Below are 21,481 nucleotides of genomic sequence, written 5' to 3'. Positions count from 1 at the left end.
CTGGTAACTCTGCCTGGGAGAAGATGCAGACTTTGGGTCAGACTTGTGCACCTAGCAAGGCAACCCTTGGAGTTCCTGTCCGGCAGGCCTGCATTGGAACTCGTGGAACTCAAGGTCCATTCCCCTTGAAGCTAGCTTGCATCCTGATTTTATCAGGTGCTTGAGTGTAGGCTGTTTGGCTCCATTTTCGGTCAAGCAGGGCTTAACAGGTACCAGCTGCATAAATTGCTCTCCCTGCTTGCATGTGGATCTGCGGGGTCTGAGGACTTGGTTGGTCTTTAAGTATGACTGACAGCCCAAAGATCCAAGCTTGTGGAACTGGTGTTCTGTGAAGCAGTGTCTTCTCCATTCTCAGCTTCCGTGACAGCTGCAACAGGCTAACTAAGCACAGACAGACAGTGAGTACTGCCTATTGATCTCTATGGGAAAATCAGGGGAGGAGGTCTGAATTGACAGGTTTTAAGAGTTGTTGGGACTGAGTTTAGGGACCTCCATAAACCTCTTTCTCAAATTTTTGACCCTTGGGTGGGTTTTATTGGGCCGTTTTAGTGTGACCACACTTTTGCAGCAGCCATCTTGGATTTTCCTGATTTTGAATAAAAGCCTCCATCTGCCTCAAAAATCCCTCATTTTGCTCTAAAACCACTTGGGATGGACTCCTCTAGTGGAGCTACCCCTATATCATGCCAGGTTTGCAATGCCAGATGAACAGCGGCCATGTGTCATGTGCCGCAGGGCACATGAGGACTGGGAACTTCGAGCTTAGCTCCGTCTGGCACCCTTGAGGCTTGACCAGGGAAAAGAACTTCACCTGGGAATGGAGCTCAAGTTAAGCACAATTGTGTGGAAGCTGCAGAGTCCAGGAAAAGGCAGCATGAAGCCTGAAAAAACACCTCAGCGGTTCCCAATCAGGGCTTCACACTGATATTTGTAAGCTTATTATAGAAACCTACTTAAACTGTTGGGGGTCTTCTATGTCGATCGAGGGAGCAATGGTATCTGTGCAAGAGAATGTGTTCTCTCCAAGCACGCTTTCTACAGCAGATGTTCCTGGGCAAGAACCAGAGGACTAGTCTGATTATGACTAGGAGACTGTGAGTCAGATTCTATGCCTTTACTGTCCCAGAGCCAAGCGTCCCTCCTGAGTTATGTGGGGTCTCGATCAGAGACTGGAGCCAGGAGACTGTAGTTCTGCCTAGAGCAGCGGCCCCCCAGGGACTATTTTGCAGCCCGCAATTTGTCCTCTCCACTTCACAAGTTTTCCGATTGTGGAGAGGACAATCGCATTCAGACCGCGACTGCTGTAACTTACTTGCATCGGAAGGAATGTCAGCAAACGGTCTCCTGGTGGCACTGTGCTTCTTCAAGTCTCAGCCTCCCTCCGCCCGCTTTGGCTTGCGTCTCTAAACTGCTGTCGGGTTGCACTGTGCATCTCGCGGTCTCAGCCTCCCTCCGCCCCCTCTCAGCCTGGATCCGGAGCGCATGGCTCACTCTGCCCTACAGCTCACCCACAAGCACCGGAACCAAGCAACGAGGCATCCCAGGCTGTGGTGGCGGTTGCAGTGTAGTGCATGAAAGGGACAGTTATAGAGCAGTGGTCTCAAACTCAAACCCTTAGTGGGGCCACATTTTGGATTTGTAGGTACTTGGAAAGTATGTGAAAAATGTGTTTCTTTGGAAATTGCAATTATTTGTCCTACAGAAATTTCTTTTTTTTAACCCCCTATGATTTATCCTGTGGTGGTGTTTCTTCACATAGGCTTTGATTTATTACAATTGTCTGGCACACAGAAATTTTTTTGGATCCTCCCCCCTATGATTTCTCCTGTGGTGGTGTTTCTTCACAGTGATCAGCAAACTGCGGCTCTTTAGCCACTTGAGTACAGCTCGCCTAAAGCAGGGGTCCCCAACATGCTTCCCTTCTCACTGCCCTCCCCCAAGTCACCGCCATTGGGGAACAGGCCGCCACCACAGCCAGTGAATAGGCTATCACCGCCACCATCGGGGAATAGGCTAACACCGCCGCAGTTGGGGAACAGGCTGGCGCCGAGTTCTTAGCTCTCCCTGTTTATCTTCCCCAGTGCGGAGCCGACCAATTCTAACATCGGAGAGGAAGTTCTGGGCCAGCCAATCGCTGGCTGGCTGGCCCAGAACTTCCTCTCCGACGTTAGAATTGACGTCGGGTGGCGAGAATTGGTCAGCCCCATGCTGGGGAAGATAAGTAGGGAGAACTAAGAACTCGGCCCTCCAAGTACCTACAAATCCAAAATGTGGCCCCACTAAGGGTTTGAGTTTGAGACCACTGCTCTATAACTGTCCCTTTCATGCACTACACTGCAACCGCCACCACAGCCTGGGATACCTCGTTGCTTGGTTCCGGTGCTTGTGGGCGAGCTGCAGGGCAGAGTGAGCCATGTGCTCCGGATCCGGGCAGAGAGAGGCTGAGACCGCGAGATGCACAGCGCCACCAGGAGACCGTTTGCCAACATTCCCTCCGACGCAAGTAAATTACAGCAGTCGCGGTCTGTACGCGATTGTCCTCTCCGCAATCGGAAAACTTGTGAAGTGGAGAGGACAGATTGCGGGCTGCAAAATAGTCCCTGGGCGGCTGCGTGTTTGAGACCGCTGTTATAGAGGCACAGAAGAGAAAATGAGATGAAAGAGAAAAATATAAGTCAGAGACAAATTAAGGAAATAAGTAACAAAGACAGGAGGAACAAGAAAATAAGCAAAATGAAGAGGAGAACCTGGAAAAAGAGTTACAAGACAGACAAGAAGAAAGCAGAAAAACAATCAGTATGATTAGATTTTTAAAATCTCCTGAACAACAACGGTAGAAAAGGCGTTTTATTTTCAGTTTACTGACTGGAATATGTAATGCAGTGCTGTTGTATGGTGGGATGGGGGTGGGGAAGAATCAGGGTAGCCAAAGAAATTTATGAACCATATGACTATTGAAATCTGTATACTGGATGCACTGAAGCAGAGTGACCTTTCTTACGAAAAACAAATATTTTTAATCTAGCCTCTTTCCCAGCACCTTCTCCCCACTCTCTCTTCCCCAGTTCCCAGCATCTTCTCCCCATTCTCTCTTCCCCAGTTCCCTTCAGGCTCTTTCAGCATCTTCTCCTCTCCACCCCCCCCCCAGCACCCTTCGCCCGGTCCAGCAGCTCCCTCCCGCTGGATGTCCGTGCATCTTCCTCCCTCCCTTCCCTTTGTGGCGATTTCTACAAGGCTATGCATTCTATTGCAGCCGGAGCCTTGAAGTCGCGTCGCGTGTGGCTGCTGGAAAGGTCTCCTCTGACGCAACCGGAAACAGGATGTTGTATCAGAGGAGACCTTTTCAGCAGCCACACGCGACGCAACTTCAAGGCTCCAGCTGCAATAGAATGCATAGCCTTGTAGAAATTGCCACAAAGGGAGGGAGATGCCCGGACGGACGGTGGGAGAGTGGAGGCTGCCGGATTGCGTGCTCGATTACCGCGCATGTTCACTCTCTTAACTGCGGATTCAAGGCCATTCACCACTCCATGTGTACACTAGGCCTCGGAACTCTCAAGGTTCTACTTGGAATAATTTTTGTGGCTTCAGCTGCCTTTGTCAGTACTCTGGTGGATTCTCTACACAGCGAATAGTGCAGGGGTCACAACAAATGTATGGTAATTCTCTAGATGGACCCTGTCCTCCAGATCACATTCTGCCATGGTCTCCAAAAAGTCTCAAAGATTGCAGAATCATATTCATGCTCACTCACCTCCCAGAATTCCATAAGCCAACCTCCTACCTGTGGGAATCTATCAGCTCAGACCACTGGATGCAGGACATAATCCAAGAAGGATACCAACTTGAATTCAGTTACCCCCTGGTGGATTGTTTTGTGGAGTCTTCAGCTGGGCAGCTAAAAAAGGTGATCAAAGCCATGTAATGGTGGACAGACGCTGGCCAGGGCTTGGGCAGATACTCTAGGTACTTCATGGTGCCTAAAAAGACTCGGAAGAATAGAGACTGATCCTGGATCTGAAGTCCACTGATGCAGCCTTAAAGGTGCAGTGTTTCCACATGGAGACAGTTTGGTCAGTCATTGCGGTGGTTACACCAGGGGAATTTCTGATCTCCATGGATTTGATGGAAGCCTGCCTCTCATACCCAATATAATCCACCATCAAAATCTTGGGTGTCATCTTAGATCAGAATTTAACTATGCAAAACCAATTAGATGTATTAGTGCGGAAGGTCTTCTACACATTATGGAAGCTACATAGTTTAAGGTCCTACTTTGGTCCAATTTTTATTGTTGAGCCAACTGAACTATTTTGCAACATAGTGTATTTGGTAGGTACACAAAAGAATTTATGTAGACTGTGAATAGTCCAGAATGCTGCAGTCCACTTGATTTATGGTTTGAGGAAGTTTGACCACATGGCCCCCTTCTATTGGAAACTTCACTGCTTACCTGTTGAGGCCCAAGTCAAAATTAAAATTTGCCTATATCTGCTTTAAAGTTCTGTTTGGTTTGGCACCTAACTACCTAATTGATTCATTTTCCATTGTACAATCCAAACGTTCATGAAGCTCCCACGGTCTTTTTAACTTTATATCAGTAAAGGATTGTTGCTATAAAAAATACCATCAGCATCTCTTCTCTTACCAGGCGGCCCTTTGGGATAGGGATTTGAAACCTCTGCGATTAAGTTCAGTGTTGTATTGCAATTTCAGAAAGCAATTGAAAACAATTGGTATGTTTGGGGTTTTTTCTAACCTTTTGTTAACAGCATAGAACTTATGCGATGTACAAAATGTTTGTTATGTTATAGAAATATGATGGCAGATAAAGGCCAAATGGCCCAATTTATCCAGCACAGAGAAGATTCTTGAGATTCCATGTTTCGGGAAGGCATTTCCAGTTCTCCTCTCTTCCATTGTCTGGCCATGGCACCACACGCTTTCACCAAGGTAATGGTAGTGGTGGCAGCCCATCTTTGAAAGAGGGAATTCAAGTACATCCCTAATTGGATGATTGACTGATCAGGGCTCCATCCAAAATGGAAAGAGATAGATGACCTGGGTTGGATTGTAAACTTCTGTAAGAGTCACCTAGAGCCGGTTCAAAAGTTGAAGTACTTGGGATTATAATTCAGCACGACAGAGGGCCATGATTTTCTTCCAGAGCCACACAAACAGAAACTTATGGAACAGATCTTGGACTTCTTAATGATGCCAGCACCTATGGCATGGCATTATCTCCAAGTACTAGGTTCCATGACAGCAACCATGGGCAAGAGCTCATATGTGTCCTCTCCAGCATGCTTTGTTGTCCCACTGGTCTCCTCAGACTGATTCGCTCCAGAAGCCACTGTCATGGACGGCAGAAGCTCGGCAAAGGATGCGTTGGTGACTGTGACTGGAGTCTTTGGCGAGAGGCATGCCACTCTGCATCTCCTCTTGAGTGATTTTGATGATCAATGTCAGTCTCTATTGTTAGGGGGAGGTCATTGTCTCAGGCATCCAGTCCAGGGCTGTTGGACCCCATCGCAGAGGAAGTGGTCCATAAACCACCTGGAACTATGGGCTATTTGGCTCGCCTGGCAGGCATTTGGAGAAACCTCTAAACAGCAAAACAGTCGGTGTTTTAGGACAATGCCACGGCAGTGGCTTATGTTAATCTGTAGGGAGACACCTGGAGTTCTCCACTATGTCTGGAGGCCAAGCTGCCATTCATTGTACAAGCTGATTATCTCAGCAGGACAACCTTGCATCCTGGGGAGTGGCCAACTTTTCCAAAAATTGAACTGAGATTGTTTTTACCTATGTACATACCTACTTAGAAGAGATCCCCTTTAGCATTATCCTTTTCCATGCCTCACTATAAAATAGGCAAGCACTACTAGTTTGTGCTGGTTCTCAGGCTAAAAACAAAGGAGCAAGTAATGGTTTAGGACAGAGGCTGACTGCAATAGAATCTGTGGTTGAAATTTGCTGCTTAGTTTTTGGCCAAAGCTGAACCCTCCCCACAACCAGACAAATTCACAGTTTCTTCTGTCTATGCTGGCTTCAATCTCAAAATACTATGACCTTTAGTGGCAGTCTCGACAGCGGTTTTGATTTCAGGGCAGGACCAAATGGGTATTGCTCTTGCCCCGACTAAGCTAATAGGGCTTCTAAGGTAGAGCAGGAAAGGGCCCTTGGGTTAGTGGAAGAGCAATGATTTGGGTTGGGGAGTAGGGTGGCAGAAAGTAAGCAGCAATTTTTGCACCAGCATTTTTGGCTGAAATCAAAACCTGGTGCCAGTTTTGGTGCTGAAACTGAAATTTTTTGGCTTCTAGTTCAGGGGGCTGATTTAATCCTGGAGTCTCCAGACAGGAGAGAGGTTTTTGTTATTCACTATGTGGTAGAGGAGATTCATGAGCAAGAACTGAACTCTCTCAGACAGGAGAAGTACTCCTCTATTAAGCTTATTAGGCCCACTCAAGAGGATGGAATTAGGTGTGACTACAATATGTAAGTTTTTCATGTTCTCTTAACTACACATTTCTGGGTATGGAAGGTTTAGGTAATTGTGTTTTGACTTTCATGGCAAAATTGTACAGAAGTTTGCCATTGTCTTTGGCATCACACACCTGTTTTTGCTGATGGTATCCTATCCCAGGTATTAGAAGCTGATTCTGCTTTGTTGCCTTGTTATGTGGGGATGGAACTGTACCAGGTTTTATTGTAATAATCAAAAACAGTCTGTCGCTATGAACAGTCTATCCATAATAATAAAATCCTTAGTGCGCATGCGCACTTCAAACTCCATGCTGGCGTGCCACGCATGTGCAGTAGAATAATTCACCTTCTGCTGCCGATCACCTGTGCCTGCTTCAGCTGATTTCCTGCCTTCTGCTCCGATCGCTGACGCCGGCTGACTTTCTGCCGGGTATACGCTGCTGGGACTCCTCTTCTCACCCCCGGACCAGCAGCGGAGTTCAGTGTGATTTTAACTTAGTCACACAGCTGCCACTATCTTTTAGTTTAGCTTTAGCTGTGGTTTTAATCAGGCAGCCGCAGAGCCTTTGCTAGTCCGGCCCATTTCTATGATGTGAGGTGGGCCGGCCTAGCAAAGGCCCCGAGGCTGTCTGATGAAACCGCAGCTAAAGATAACTAAAGCTAGTGGATGCTGGACAGGAGGAGCAGGGAAGAGAGAAGGGGTACTACTGGACAGGGGGGAGATAAAAGGAAGGGAGAAGGGCTACTGCTGGACAGTGGGAGCAGGGAAGGGGTACAGCTGGACAGGGGGGAGGTAAAAGGAAGAAAGATGGGGTACTGCTGGACAGGGGGAGCAGGGAAGGTAGAAGGGGTATTGCTGGACAGAGGCCGGAGGTAAAAGGAAGGAAGAAGGTGGGGGAGGGAAGGAGGACCAGAGGAGAAGCATGCAAGAGGCCCTAGAAACATATTAAAAGCACGGAAAAATAAAGTCACTAGACGATAAAGGTAGGGAAAATGATTTTATCAATAACAACAAAACCCTTAGCGCACATGTGCACTTGAAACTCCGTGCATCCGTGTTTCTGTGCCTCCGCATGCGCAGTACACCACCATGCCTTCTGAGAGTGAAAAGCGAGGGTGAAGGAAGGGAGAAACGGCCGGTCAGAAGGTGGGCGTGACTGTCTGGAAGGAGAATCGGTCATGTTCTGAGGGAACAGACCGCCTCTGTTTGGGAGTGACAGATGGAGTCGGAACGGTCCAGGAGCAGAGGCGAACGAGACTGGCCCGGTAAGGGCGAAGTTGACAGAAGCTGTCACAGTTTGAGAGAGTGCGCATGAGGGGGGGGAAGAGAAATCCCGGTATGAAGGAGCAGAGAGACAAAGGGGGTCGTAACAGGCGTTGTGACTGGGTTCGCTTGCCTGGGAAGCCAAGGAGCCGGAGGTAAAAGGGAGGAGAGCTGCAATCGGACATCTTTTCTGCATCTCGGGGACGCATCCAATCTACCTCCCCAATTGCCTCAGCTGGAAAACGCTAAAAAAGCTGAATCCTCCCTCCCAACCGACTGGAAAGGAAATGAAATCCTTGCAGAGCAGGGAGACAGAAAGAAAGACAGATAGGAGGCTGGGAGAGAGACAGAAAGAAAGACAGACGGGGGCAGGGAAAGAGAGAAAAAGAAATACAGACAGACAGGGGGTAGGGAGAGAGAAAGAAAGACAGACAGGAGGCAGGGAAAGAGAAAGACAGAAAGAAGGAAAGACAGGGGACAGGAAGAGAGACACAGGGGCAGGGAGAGAGACAGAAAGTAAGAAAGACAGCGGGCTGGGAGAGAAACAGACAGAAAGACAGACAGCGGGCTGGGAGAGAGAGACAGAATGAAAGACAGCAGGCAGGGAGAGAGAGATAGAAAGAAAGAAAGACAGACAGCGGGCCAGGTAGAGAGAAAGAAAGAAACACCTCAGTGCCCCATTGTGCTAAAAGTCTATACATCTATTCTAGCACCCATTAATGTAACGGCTTAAACACTAGTTTCAGACTTTGTTTTTGATTATTACAATAAAACCCTCTTGTCATGTGTACTGTTCCATCCCCACTTGTTCTGTTACTGATTGCTTTCCATGGGGTTTTTGTTTGCTTGTTTTAAAATATTCAGGTTCCCTTGGGTTAGTGTTACTGGGTGTTTTGGGTAAGTAATTCTCTAATTTTGTTCTTAGTGCATTTATTTCAGATGTTGGGTTTTATTCTTGGCCTCCCTACTTCACTTGCCAGTTTTCCAAGGTTCTCTTATTTATGATACTTTTTAATCTGGTTGTAGGTATTATCGAGGTGCTGTGGGGGCCCTGCTGGTTTATGATATTGCCAAACACCTGACATACGAGAACGTGGAGCGCTGGCTGAAGGAGCTTCGTGATCATGCAGACAATAATATAGTTATCATGCTGGTTGGAAACAAAAGTGACCTGCGGCACCTGAGAGCCGTACCCACAGATGAAGCCCGGGCATTTGCAGGTGAGTGGCGCAAGGAATCTGTAAGCATGCCCAGTCTGAATGATGATAGATGTAGTTAGAGCTGCTGTTTTGAAGAGAAGGAACAGCACACAATGCTGCTGGCTGTTTTCCACTATAGATATCAAACATTAATGTTCTCTTTGATAGCTACAAATGGTTTAGTACGTTTTTTTCCAAGACTGTTGTGACAAAAATAAATAATTTTGTAACAGTGAGCAATCTGTGCTGTAGCTGTTTGGATGGGATTAACCTAGGAAAAGCAAACTGATGGTGGGATGGGGCAGAGACCTGACCATGATTATAGATGTTGCTTCTGGGTATCTGTACATTAGTTTACTGTAGGCCAGAGGTATAGTGTGTCGTGTCCCGACACCCCCCCCCCCCCCACCCCCACCCCTGGATTGTGGAATTAATTCAGCTTACAAATTACAAATAATTAAGATGTTTGTTTAATTTTAAAAACTTTTGAAATCATGGATGTTCAGGGGGATGGGGTGTGATGACTGGTGGGTTAATTTTAAAACTGTAATTATGTATGTTTGTAATTTTTATTGTAAGCCACTTTGGTGGTTTTCGGAAAGGCAGGGTATCGAGTGTTAATGAGATAATAAACTGTTCCTCAAACTTTCAGTCATATGAGCTGTGGACCAGACTTTCCCTTTGATGCCATATCTTCTTCCTTGAGATGTTTAGTCCTAAACCCTGCCTGCTCTCAGTTTTGAGAAATGTATTTTGGTTGAGGACTTTACCCAGCAGGCTGGGCTGAAGGGAGACAAAAGGTCCTCCATATTTAGCCTTTTACGTTTGCTTCTTTGGTGCTATTGGTGGTATGGGGAAAGGTAGAACAAATTCAGCAGGTCTTGTGTTCATTGTAAGAATTGCCTTCATGAGAAAAAAGTTTGCTCTCCTAGAACAAACAGGATGTGTCAGCTAGAGAATGACATGGGGACTCTTTCCTGCGGCTAGCTGCAGCTAACCCGTAGGAACAGGAGGGAAAAAAATCTGCTCTTTACTGCAGGTATGGGAACAAGACTTTTCACCGACCCACGGGGCGGTAAACATCCTTGTCCGAGCAATGGATCTGCTGAGAGTTGCCTCCTTTCCCAACCTTCCCGGCTAGCAGCCCTTCCTCGCGATCACGGGTCCAGTAGCTGCCTCTCTGAAGTGCAACTGCCCCCCCCCCCTCGCACTCTTGCTCCCAATCGCAGTTCAAAACTGGCAAAAAAACAAAACAAAAAACCTACGACTCCCCTGGGTCAGACCCTTTGCGCCGTCCGGGGTGGGCCTACCAGCCTCTTAGAAGCTTCATGGAAAAAGAGGCAATATTGTACACAGGGCTGCTCTGGGACCTTCTTCAGGCTAAGTCCCTCCTTCTGATGTAATTTCTAGCAAAACCAGAAGCTATATCGTAAGGAGGGACTTGGCCAGAAGGGGTTAAAAAGGAAGAATGAGTGAAATATTGAACATAGCAGAGGGAGGGAGGGAGGATAGAGAATGTGAGAAACACATTGGTGTAAGGGAGTAAGAGAAGGGAGATGGTGGGCATGGATGGGAGCATAGGAAAAGGGACAAAAAGGGGAATGCTGCATGGGGGTGGTATATGGACACAGAGGGGTAATGCTAGACATGGGAGGGTTAATAGACACAGAGAGAAGATAGCTAGACATGGGGGAGAATAAGAACACAGAAGGAAGATACTGGACAAGGGGGGCATAGGGATATAGAGGAGTGATACTACACAGGAGGAGGCGATCATAAAATGGTGAGATGATGAAGGCAGGGAAATGGGTACAGGGGAAATACTATGAGATGTACAGGAGACAGAGATGCTGAACATGGGGAACAATACATACATAGAAATGGAAGATGGATGGTGAGCATGGAGAAAAAGAAACTCAAATGGTCAGGAGACCCTGGCAAGTGAGTTGAGAAGACAAAAGAAAACAGAGACCAGCGCTTGAGACCAACATGTTTTGAAGAATAAAATGACGAGGCAACAAAAGGTAGAAAAAAAATAATTTTATTTTCTATTTTTTGATTAGAACGTATCAGATTTGAAATATTTATCTTGCTAGCGCTAGTGTTAGACATAACTGGGGACTGCAAAGTCCAGGCCTTGCTTCTTTAGCTTCCAGCTGGCTTAGGGCTCTCTCTGACCAGGGGGCACTTCCCTAACACTATTCCTGTCATGTGTGACTGCAATATTCTGTTAGCATGATTTTTCTGTGTAGCATTCTGTGGTAATTTGGCTTAATCAGTTTTCTTGATAGTGGAGAGGATATTTATGAAGGGGAGGGGGAGAACGGCTTTGTTGATCCTTGCTCTGTATTTGTGTTTATAAAATGATAATGATTTCTTTTTATACTTTAAATAAGTTCAATATAAAATCATAACTATTCAAGGCTTGTGCGGATGGGATCGGACAGGGTGGAGACAGGGACCATGCTCATGGGGATGGGGTGGAGATGGGGACAATTTTTTTCCCTGTGTCATTCTCTAGTGTCAGCCACATATGGGTGATGACATCCGACAGCTCCCGTTGGACGGAAATGCTCTCCAATAGCTCAGAGAAACTTTTTAAAAATCCTCAGAGCATATGCAATAGATAGTTTCCAAGTTTTATTAAAATTTGATATCACTGTCTCCAATCAAAGAATGTCTGAGCGGCTTACAATATAATTAGAAATAAGTTTTAAAAAAAAAAAAAAAAGGGAGTATATAAAAACATAACATGAATGTGCGGGAAGAAGTACATTAATAGATAGTCTAGCCAAACCCACTTCCTATCTCAGTCTAAAGTTTTGCTGTTACTAATGGTTGGATTTTTCATCTCTCCACCAAAACAACAACCTGATCACATCGATTTGAACTAGCGTCCTGGTTCCGGCCCCCTCATGGAATTTCCACACACACGATGTGTCCAAAGTCTAGGACTAGCACACCGTATCCACCCTGCTTGTTCTGTGGCTGCACAATTTTGCACCCATGTGCACAGGCTGCCTGATTGCTGTATGGCCACATGTGTCCGTTCTGTCATGCACAGGCGAAGCACTCTCCAGAACACTGTACCCACACCAAGCAGTATGGAGTCTTCAGCAATACCAACCGCAACAAGGGCTGTCTTCTCATGCCTTCTATCCTGGTGCTAATTAGCCGCCACCATGTCCTCTCTCTGAGGCTCCAGACTTCCCTCTCATGAGGACTATTGGTAAAGAATCTTACCCTACCATAATGAGCTCATAACCTTAACCCCAAATTGTTTCTTCAATTACTCAGCCATCAGGAACCCAAAACTGGTCCCATTCTGAGCGGAGGAGTCATTAGGGGAGGCTTGGCCACACCATGGTGCTGGATCAGCACCCAGCTATCAGGAACCCAGAATCGATCTTATTCTGAGCAGAGGACATCTTGGGGAAGTTTGGTCAGAGTACATCAGGGGAATCTGACTGCATACGACATCATTTAGATTTAGGTAGACTTGGAGAACTATTTTAGTGGGGTGTGAATACGGGTCCCAACTCCCTTTTCATTGCCATGCAGGCCTTGCTGCTGCCATCATCAGTATCTGGCCATCAGGACTTACCTGCCCATCTCCCATCATCAATATAGTTCAGTTCATGGGGGTGTCAAGAAGCTCCCAACCCCATATGCTTCCAGGTTCATGACAAAGTGAAGCTAGCCAACCAGGTCTGCTGTAGAGACAAGAGATGCTTGCAGGGCAGAAGGAGCCTTAATGTCATGGGAGCCGGAACCACTTCTACCAGAACTAAAGGCACTTGGTGCCTCAATCCCGGCGCTGCTTCCATCTGGCCCCTCCTTGCCACATGGCCTCTGGCACGGAAGGGTAGTGTCACGAGATGGCCCAAATTCGCACATCTCAATGCTGGCGGCTGCATCCTTCCAGTCCCTTCTCTTTGCATTTCCTACAGTGTGTAAGGTTGGTGTCGGGGGACAACCCAGGTGTTCAACACCACCCAGTCTGCCCAGAACACATCTAGAGTCCACCTGCAGCTCCACCCCACCCCCTGCCTCAGCACATTCAGCCTCTTGCCCCTCCCTCTGGGGTATTCAACAACATACCTTGCTGGATGGACTGCAAAGGTCCTTATCGGCCATCATCTGCCTTGCCACTTTTGCCTGTCTTTTTGTGGCTTGGGGAGTGCTGGGGCCTACCAGTTCTGAACTGGGGGGAAAAAAAGAAAAACCTCCCGAGGGTGAGGCTACTATTGGAGGCTACTTGGTGTTTGGTCTCAGCATGTATCGGAGCTAGACCTGATATTTCCCAACTGGCACACCCCTGCCCCCCTTCCTGGGGCCACTTCCAGGCAACCACTTTAGCTGGAACGCCATATTCCTGTGTTGACAAAAAACTTCAATGCAGACCTTATTCACCATGGCAATTTGAAATATTTTGGGAACCTACCCAACACGTGCCACAATTAGAGATTCCACCATACAGTAAGACACTGGAACCACCCATCATGTAAAACAACCATGCAGAGGTTCTTCCATATAGAGTCCCTACTATCTTCATCCAAAGATGGGAAACTAGGGACACCACCCTCCTAAAAAAGAGATCTACAAGGGTTCTCTGCTAAGCTCACTGATGGAAAACTATCGTCCCCCAAACCAGAGGGGCCAGCTAGGTGAGTATCACAACAACCCCAAGATGGCATCCAGGGAGGTAATTTCTTGGGATTTACCACCCTGCGGAACTCTAATGTCAAGGTACAGATGTCACTATGACACAAAAGTTGCAGAGTCTTCAACAGCATCATATGGGTTATGTTATGTTATGTGCAATCTTACATCCTGCTGAATCCGCCATTAATTCGAGTTCTAGGTGGGTTACAGCTTTGGTAAATCAACAGAAATACAACCTAGACCCTAATAAAGACCAAATTTTTTTTTAAAACTTGGTACTCTGGGAATCGCTGCTGACTTCTGGCCCTGGTATAAAGACCTTTATCCACGATCACACTGGGAAACGCAGCTCTCAATTGTTCATGCCTCAGTGCCACTTAGCACGAACCAACATCTTGAGTAACATCGTTCCCCCAAGAGGATTAAGGAATGCACCCTACCAATTTCTCCAGGTGCAGTTCTGACCTGTAGCCTTCCAAGGCATGACTACCAGCCCAGCCCAGTATCTCTCAATGCTTAAACCTATACACAGGACAGGAAAAAAAAAAAAAATTGCTCGCTAAGTGTACACTCCACAACTGCCTGCTTGGCAGTACTTGTGTTGGCCTTTCCGCAAACTAAAGAGTTCTGCCATTCTTGCCAACAGGATTCTCCCCTAATACCCACATCAAACCTCATTCCCATTATCAAGCTCTACATTACACCAATAAAAATTCATAAGCCCCGATTGCTTATGCCAACCCTTCTGATTAATTGGAACTGGCCATGAGCTCTGTACTGCAAACATAATGGAGGCTAATCTTCCAGTAGGAGGAAGTGGAAAGCTTTCTTGATAAAGCCATCACACCTCTTTCTATGCATCATATCCCAAATACCTTGCCTTTGGATTGATTTTAAAAAGTCTCACTCTGCTGCACATAAGACTCATTTCCTTTCACCAAGGTACCAGGGCCTAAAGGACTGACTTTATCTAATGGTTTAACTGGAATTGGAACTCAAGGGAAAAATACAGAGTAGTGCCAAAACAGCTTTGTTTGGAATAGGATTTATACCAAAAACAACTGAAATTGTTTAAATAACGGGTGTCCATCCTTTTGGCTTCCCTGGGCCGCATTAGCCAAAAAAATTTTTCTGGAGCCACATAAACACTAACACTAGCTGATGAGCAAAATAAAAGGTTGAGCAGGTCCCAAATTTGCAATCACTACTATAGAAGATGTACATATCTAATAATAAACCTTCATTAAAGGGACACTGTGGAGAGGAACCCAAAAAAGCAGTAATACTTACACTGACTGAGTGATCCTCTACGTGCACCGCTGACAGTGGGAGCAGCCACAGGTTTCCGCATCCCCACTCTGAGTAGGGATGCGCGCTCCTGGTTCTCCCATTCACTTCTATTACAGCTACGGTGAGCCTCTTCAGCGATGAGCCTCATCAGAGCGGGGATGCTGAATCAGCTGTCAGTGGCACACGTGGAGGATCATTTAATCAGGGTAAATATTACTGCTTTTTTGGGACTCCCTCTTTGAGCTTAGGCTCCCTCAAAATGAACATCTCCCCTGCTGTAGTTAGTAGGGACACCCAAGCCTCACCAATTTACGGCCACCTCCTCCCCCTCCAACTCCCCAAGTTCGGCAGCTGGCAGCAATATTGCAGAGCTGCTGCCTTCCCTCCTCCCTGCCCCCCCCCCCCCCCACACTTCTTGGCTTTCATGCATGCATAAAAGCAGTGGCAGCTTGAGGATATTGCCATTGGTTGGACACCCCTGGTTTAAATCAACGGATTATCACCAACTAGTGCCTAAGCAGCCTTATCCGGAATTGCATTCACACTGAAACCTACCAGAATGTGTAAAAATCAATGGACTAATTCTGATCACCACCAAGACAACTTGCTTTGGAACCACATAAATTACACACTACTTCTACAACTTCTTAACCCTTGAGCACTGGAGAATTCAATCTCCTATGTTAGATACATATAAAATTGATGTCTGTGATATAGGGGGCTAACAGCAACCATGTTACCACGACAACACAATAGCACAGCCACTTACTTCATCCTTGAACACAAAAAGCAACCCAAGCACTGCCCGTTATGTTGGGCTCCATAAACCCAAATACCTCCTGTGCTACTTCCTAGCACCGCTCTCACACCTTGTGCGGTCCTAGGACTATTTCTGGGATGAAATAGCCCCCTACCAGCTTGTAAACCCTCAGGGCCACTGCTACTACATACCACACCTTTCTAGTGGTCTAGGTTCTCTGAGCTTCTCCCCCACAGTCCTGCTGCACTTGTTACCACCACTCATTCCAGTTGCCCTCACTCCAAGTCACCTATCCTGGTAATTGTCACTACTGGTGCCCATCATGCAGACTACAAGCCTGTAGTATTTCTGTTCCACTTGTTAATGTATACTGATGTGGCACGGCCACTCTGAATCATCCTGTCCTGGTAATCTTCATCACTGGTTATTGACATGCAGACTACAAACTGGTAGTATTCCTGTCCCACTAGTTAATGTAACACCACCAGGGGCAGCAGCTGTTATACAGACTAGGAACTGATACTGATGGTTGTCATGCAGACTGGAAATTGACATTTCTGGGGCTTCCCCTCTTGGCACATTGTATCAACAGTAACCTTATATATTCAAAAGCCTGTCAGTTTGACACTCTTGATCCTTAGTTGACAACAACCTGACCTCATCTACATCTCTTACAATTCCTGCACCTCCGGATTGGGCCTCCTACCCCATCATGTCAAGGGCCATAAAGGCCAAAATCTTCTCGGGCACCTAACCCTCTTTATGCCCCTTGTCTCGGCAATCACCTATATGTGGCTAACATCCTGCTTGTCCTATGAGAAAATGGAGTTACTTACCTTCTGTGCTGTTAGAAAGCAAAGGAGTTCTTCATGGATAGCAGGATAAGTCGGCCACACAATCCACCCAATGGAGGACCCGACCCTAGCTAGGGATGGAATGAGACTGAACTTACCTGCACACGCTCTCTGAGCTATTGGAGAGCAATTCCGTCCAATTGGGAGCTGTCAGATGATATCACCTATATGTGGCTGACTTATCCTTCTGTCCATGGAGAACTCCTTTGCTTTCTAATAGCACAGAAGGAAGCTAGTGGATTAAAAAAGTGAAGCTTAATTTACATTCTAAGAACAGTGTTTATGCATTCTCTTTTATAGAAAAAAACAACTTATCATTCATCGAAACATCTGCCTTGGATTCAACTAACGTAGAGGAAGCATTCAAAAATATTCTGACAGGTAAAGCAGCTCCCCCCATCTGAGAGCAGAAACCCTCTCCTCCCTCCAGGTCACAGATTAATAGGTAAAAGCTACCCACAATCACACACACTCTCCAATGGAGTAGAAGGCCCTGAAGAGCTCCAGGAAGGTGGATGGTAACCCAACATGCTTTTCTGTTTTACCAAAGCCTCTATTAGTGAACATGATGAAAAGCAAGTTATACCTGCATAGCACAGTGAGCTTATTTTCTCTGAGGCTTTGTGGGAGGAAGGGTAGATTGCTCTGTTCTGTGTTATTAACTAGCTTCCTCCATATTTGAACTAATAAGAAATGTCAGAATTCCAGATTAGGTCTTAAGCCTCTCTGCCCTGCTGTCTTGCTCAGACATTTGGTAGGGAGGGGAGGGAACAAATACATCATATTTGGAAGCACAGTGCTCTCTGCATGCATACAGGTCAGCTTAGGAAGAAATGTCAGGATCAGCAGTAAACAGTTGCTCATGAAACGGCGGCATGTTAGGAAGGTAGATCTCTAGCCCATCTGGGGAGAGCCTGGAAGGAATTAAAGGGCAAAAAGAACTTGGAGAAGGACAAATGTTAGAAGAGCAGAATCTAAGGAGAGTGTGGTGCAGTGGTTAAAGCTACAGCCTCAGCACCCTGGGGTTGCGGGTTCAAACCCACGCTGCTCCTTGTGACCCTGGGCAAGTCACTTAATCCCCCACTGCCCCAGGTATATTAGATAGATTGGGAGCCTGCCAGGACAGACAGGGGAAACTGCTTGAGTACCTGAAGAAACCCATGTAAACCGTTCTGAGCTCTCCTGGGAGAACGGTATAGAAAATTGAATAAATAAATAAATTTGCTTTTTATTTTTTTTCTACTCCCTGTTAGCATCTGCCTCCTTTCTACCTCCCTCTGATCTAATGCTTTTCACTCTTTCCTTCTGAGTGTTATTTCCTCACTACCATGTAGAAGGCACTTCAGTCACACTCACTGCTATTTTGAGTATCCACTTTCATTCTAATGAGGCCTAAACTTGGCCAGCAGAAAATGTATTTTGGGGAGTTTGGGGGGGAGAGGGTATTTATATAAACACCAGGCGTTTAGCTATTTATTTTCTGTTTTCAGAGATTTATCGCATAGTGTCACAAAAACAGATTGCAGATCGCTTCGCCCATGATGAATCTCCTGGTAATAATGTGGTGGACATCAGCGTGCCTCCCACAACAGATGGACAGAAATCCAGCAAACTGCAGTGCTGCCAGAACCTGTGACTTTGATACCCATTTACCTTCTTTACTCTGCCTCTCATAATCTTCTCTGCCAGCGCTGGAATAACTTGCAGTGCTGCCAGAACCTGTGATTGATTGGCATCAACATCCATTCCCTACCGAGTCTCATTACATCAGTCAGCTTGGGATTAATGCTGCAATATTGCCTTCCTGCGCTTTGTCTAGACACACGGACAAGCTGCTTTCCACTGTATCTGTTTCCTACCGACTCCCTCTCCACCATCATTATAGGGATGTCATGCCCTTCTGAAAAATTCCCTCTTGGTGCCATGACCTGAGACTTGGTTGGGAGTATTTAGTTGATCTTGCTGCTGTGGCTGGGAGGAATTTTCCAGACTTGACTACAGGGTTTGTCCATCTTAATGGGCGAAAGCATGAGGATTCAATCTAAGAATGTGTAGGACTCTTCCTAACCCTGTCCCCTTTTTCTTATGTACCCAGACTTATTTTAATCTTCAGTCAAGTGTGTGTGATCATGGAGACTGCATTTGAGTGGAGGGGGGGGAAGGTCCAAATGGAATGTTCTGTATACTGGTGAATCCATCTCCTTAGTGTTTGTTTCCTATGGCTGCATAGTTCTGCAAGCTCATTGGGTTTGCAGCATCTTTTTGTCTGAACCCTTTGTTCAGCTTGGGGAGCACAGAGCCGTCAGCCGCTGCAGCAGGAATTTTTGTATGCATTATTTGATTCCTTGTACTAACCAGATTCTAACTCCAGCCTCCACATAGCATTTACAATATTAATGGTGTACAGTGAGTGGTGGTGTCATAATACTTCGTGACGGAGTAGTGTTAGGTGTTCAGTTCATGCGTTTGTCCTATTTTCTCCTGTTTCTCCACATGTAAAGAGGTGCATTGGATTAGCTGCAGCTCCTCTGATCCAGTCTAATCTTGAGGCCAGAGTAGCACCTTTTATAAAACTTCACCCATGGTAGAGAAATGCACATTGTGTATTTTATAAATTCGATGCAAAAGTGTAACATGTAAAGAAAAACAAAGAAAAATAACTTTTGTAAACTTTTCCATTTGTCTGCAAGGTAGAATGTTGCTGGATTTACTTTCTTAGTAAGCTGTAGAAGAGTTTATAGTTTATTCCGTAGGACGAGTTGCTATAACAGGTGTTGCTGTATCGAGAAGTATCTGGCATTTAGGCCTGGATTCTGTAAATGGTGCAGTTATCGGCGGCCACCGTAAAAACAGCCGCTGATCGCGTGTCTATCCAGCAACGGAGCCGTTTACAGAATCACGGCTCTGTGAAAGGTAGGCGCTGGAAATGTAGGCCAGGGTTTTCAAAGCTTATATTTCCAGCTCCTACCATTCGCAAGAATCACGCCTACAGAGGTGCCTTACAATGCTTAACCCTTTCAGGACCAAGGGACATATTTGTCCCATAACTTTAAAATCCTATAAATTTTGATTGGGATAGTCTACAGTTCTAAATTTGATATGTACGGATTCCATATGATACTGCCTTTATGTAAACAAACTGGTTCCGACATTCATTCATTAGCGTCGTTGCCAGATTGACGAGAAGATTCACTTGCCACACTGTCCATAAGCCAGAAGTGTGATTTAAAAAAAAAAATAATAATGATATTTCACAAAAAAAAATCAATTTTTTTGGCATCTGCAAGCCCTTTTTACCATAAAAATGTCGTCAAAACCACAAAAATTGGCCTATGATCCTTATGGTCCTGAAAGGGTTAATGCTCAAGAATGACACGGTGACAAAATTCATCACCGTTCCCATCCCCATGGATAACCGCGGGAAACCATCTTCATGTCATTCTTTAATGAAAGAGGGAAGAATCAGAGTATGAATGGCCACAACCACTGACCCGCAAGCTTTGCTTTGAAGAATGCTGGTGTAGAAGGACAGGTTGAAATAGACATTAGAAAATGACATGGGATTATTTCCCACGGGAATGGGAACGGTGATGAATTTTGTCACGTGTCATTCTCTACTTAATGCCACTTCCAGTGTTAACCACACATCCAGTGGCGTTAGGCAACATAAGATTCCGCCGTAGGTGGGATAATGGGGGCCTTTCTGGAGGCGCCCTCAAACGCATCTGGCTTTTTAAATTGAGTTATAATTGTTTTTTAATCGGTGCAGCCAATTAGTGCGCCAATTAAACCCAATTAAGTTAGGCAGATTGCTTACCGCTGCCTAACTTCGGGCGCCGTTTTTAGAATCGGCGCCTTAGTGTTGGCATGTTAGTTTGTCAAGATTAGTAAGACCCTTTCTTTGATTGTTCAGTATCCCAAATGTTTCACATGAAAACAGACCTTGCGTGTCTTTTTTTTACTAGTTCAATACAGTATTCAGAAGTTCAGCAGCAGCTTCTGTCATTGTTCTGTAACTTGAGAGGGGATAATAGGTTGTCTTGCATGCATGACATCCGATTGTTTTGTATTGATTATAATAGCACTGATATTACAGACGCCACATAAAGCCTATATCAGTTTGATGCTATTGGTAAGGTTTTGTAAACATGGCTTCCTAGGGTGACCGCCTGTCAGCCATGAATTTTTAGTGGCGCACCATCACTCCAGCAAATGTTCATGGAATGGATAATAATAATAATAATAATAAAAAAAAACAATTTACATTGAGGTCACAATATAGAATAAAAATGTACAAATTTGCATGTTTTTTAGTCCTAACCTCTATGTATTTGTCCACTTATGCCGCAGAACTAAGCCAGGAGGATACAATAAAAATTAGCTTATTAGCTCTCTGATATGGGAGTTCCCAGGAAATAAGGAGAGTTGGTCATCCTTTGGCTGCCTGTCCTACCAGTAGGACAGGAAAATGCAGAGAAATATTAGTTGCTTACCTGTAACGGTAGTTCTCCTTGGACAGATGGATCTTACAGCCACACAAGTAGGTGACGTCCCCTTGACGGAGCCGACCCGGCAGTCTAAGAGCTGCAAAGCTAAAGAGCTTTGCGCATGTGCTAGCCCTCCCCCCCTCAAGTAGCCCACCTGGCCCCTATATAAGACCACCCCCAACCGGCACACCCAGTTAGGTATAAAGCTGGCGGCAACAATAGGGGAGGCTGGGCGGGATTGTGTGGCTGTAAGATCCATCTGTCCAAGGAGAACTACCGTTACAGGTAAGCAACTTCTATTTCTCCCTGGACAGGGATCTTACAGCCACACAAGTAGGTGCCTCCCGAGCTGAAGGTAACAGAATAACACCTGGTATTATAATAATAATAAATATCTGTTACCTGAGACAGAGAGGAGGAGGGAAGTTGACGCCTCATACAGCCGCTTGCAGGACCGTAGAACCCAGTGATGCATC

The 21,481-nt window shown here is 45.9% G+C and overlaps 1 protein-coding gene across 1 annotated transcript in view; it reads left to right on the top strand.

Moving 5' to 3' along the window:
- The window catches only part of LOC117365907 (ras-related protein Rab-11B-like), a 36,949-nt gene extending 17,706 nt beyond the window's left edge, over positions 1-19,243 (top strand). The window contains exons 3-5 of the mRNA XM_033956848.1: positions 8,777-8,970; positions 16,819-16,899; positions 18,009-19,243. Of these exons, the coding sequence (XP_033812739.1) occupies positions 8,777-8,970; positions 16,819-16,899; positions 18,009-18,154 (421 nt within the window). The 3' untranslated portion in view covers positions 18,155-19,243. The remainder of the gene's footprint in view (positions 1-8,776; positions 8,971-16,818; positions 16,900-18,008) is intronic.
- The last annotated feature ends 2,238 nt before the right edge of the window (positions 19,244-21,481 follow it).

This window comes from Geotrypetes seraphini, chromosome 8 (genome assembly GCF_902459505.1).
Source record: "Geotrypetes seraphini chromosome 8, aGeoSer1.1, whole genome shotgun sequence".
Classification (NCBI taxonomy): Eukaryota; Metazoa; Chordata; class Amphibia; order Gymnophiona; family Dermophiidae; genus Geotrypetes; species Geotrypetes seraphini.
The sequence above is the reverse complement of the archived record's forward strand: the minus strand, read 5'-3'. Positions and strand labels throughout refer to the sequence as shown.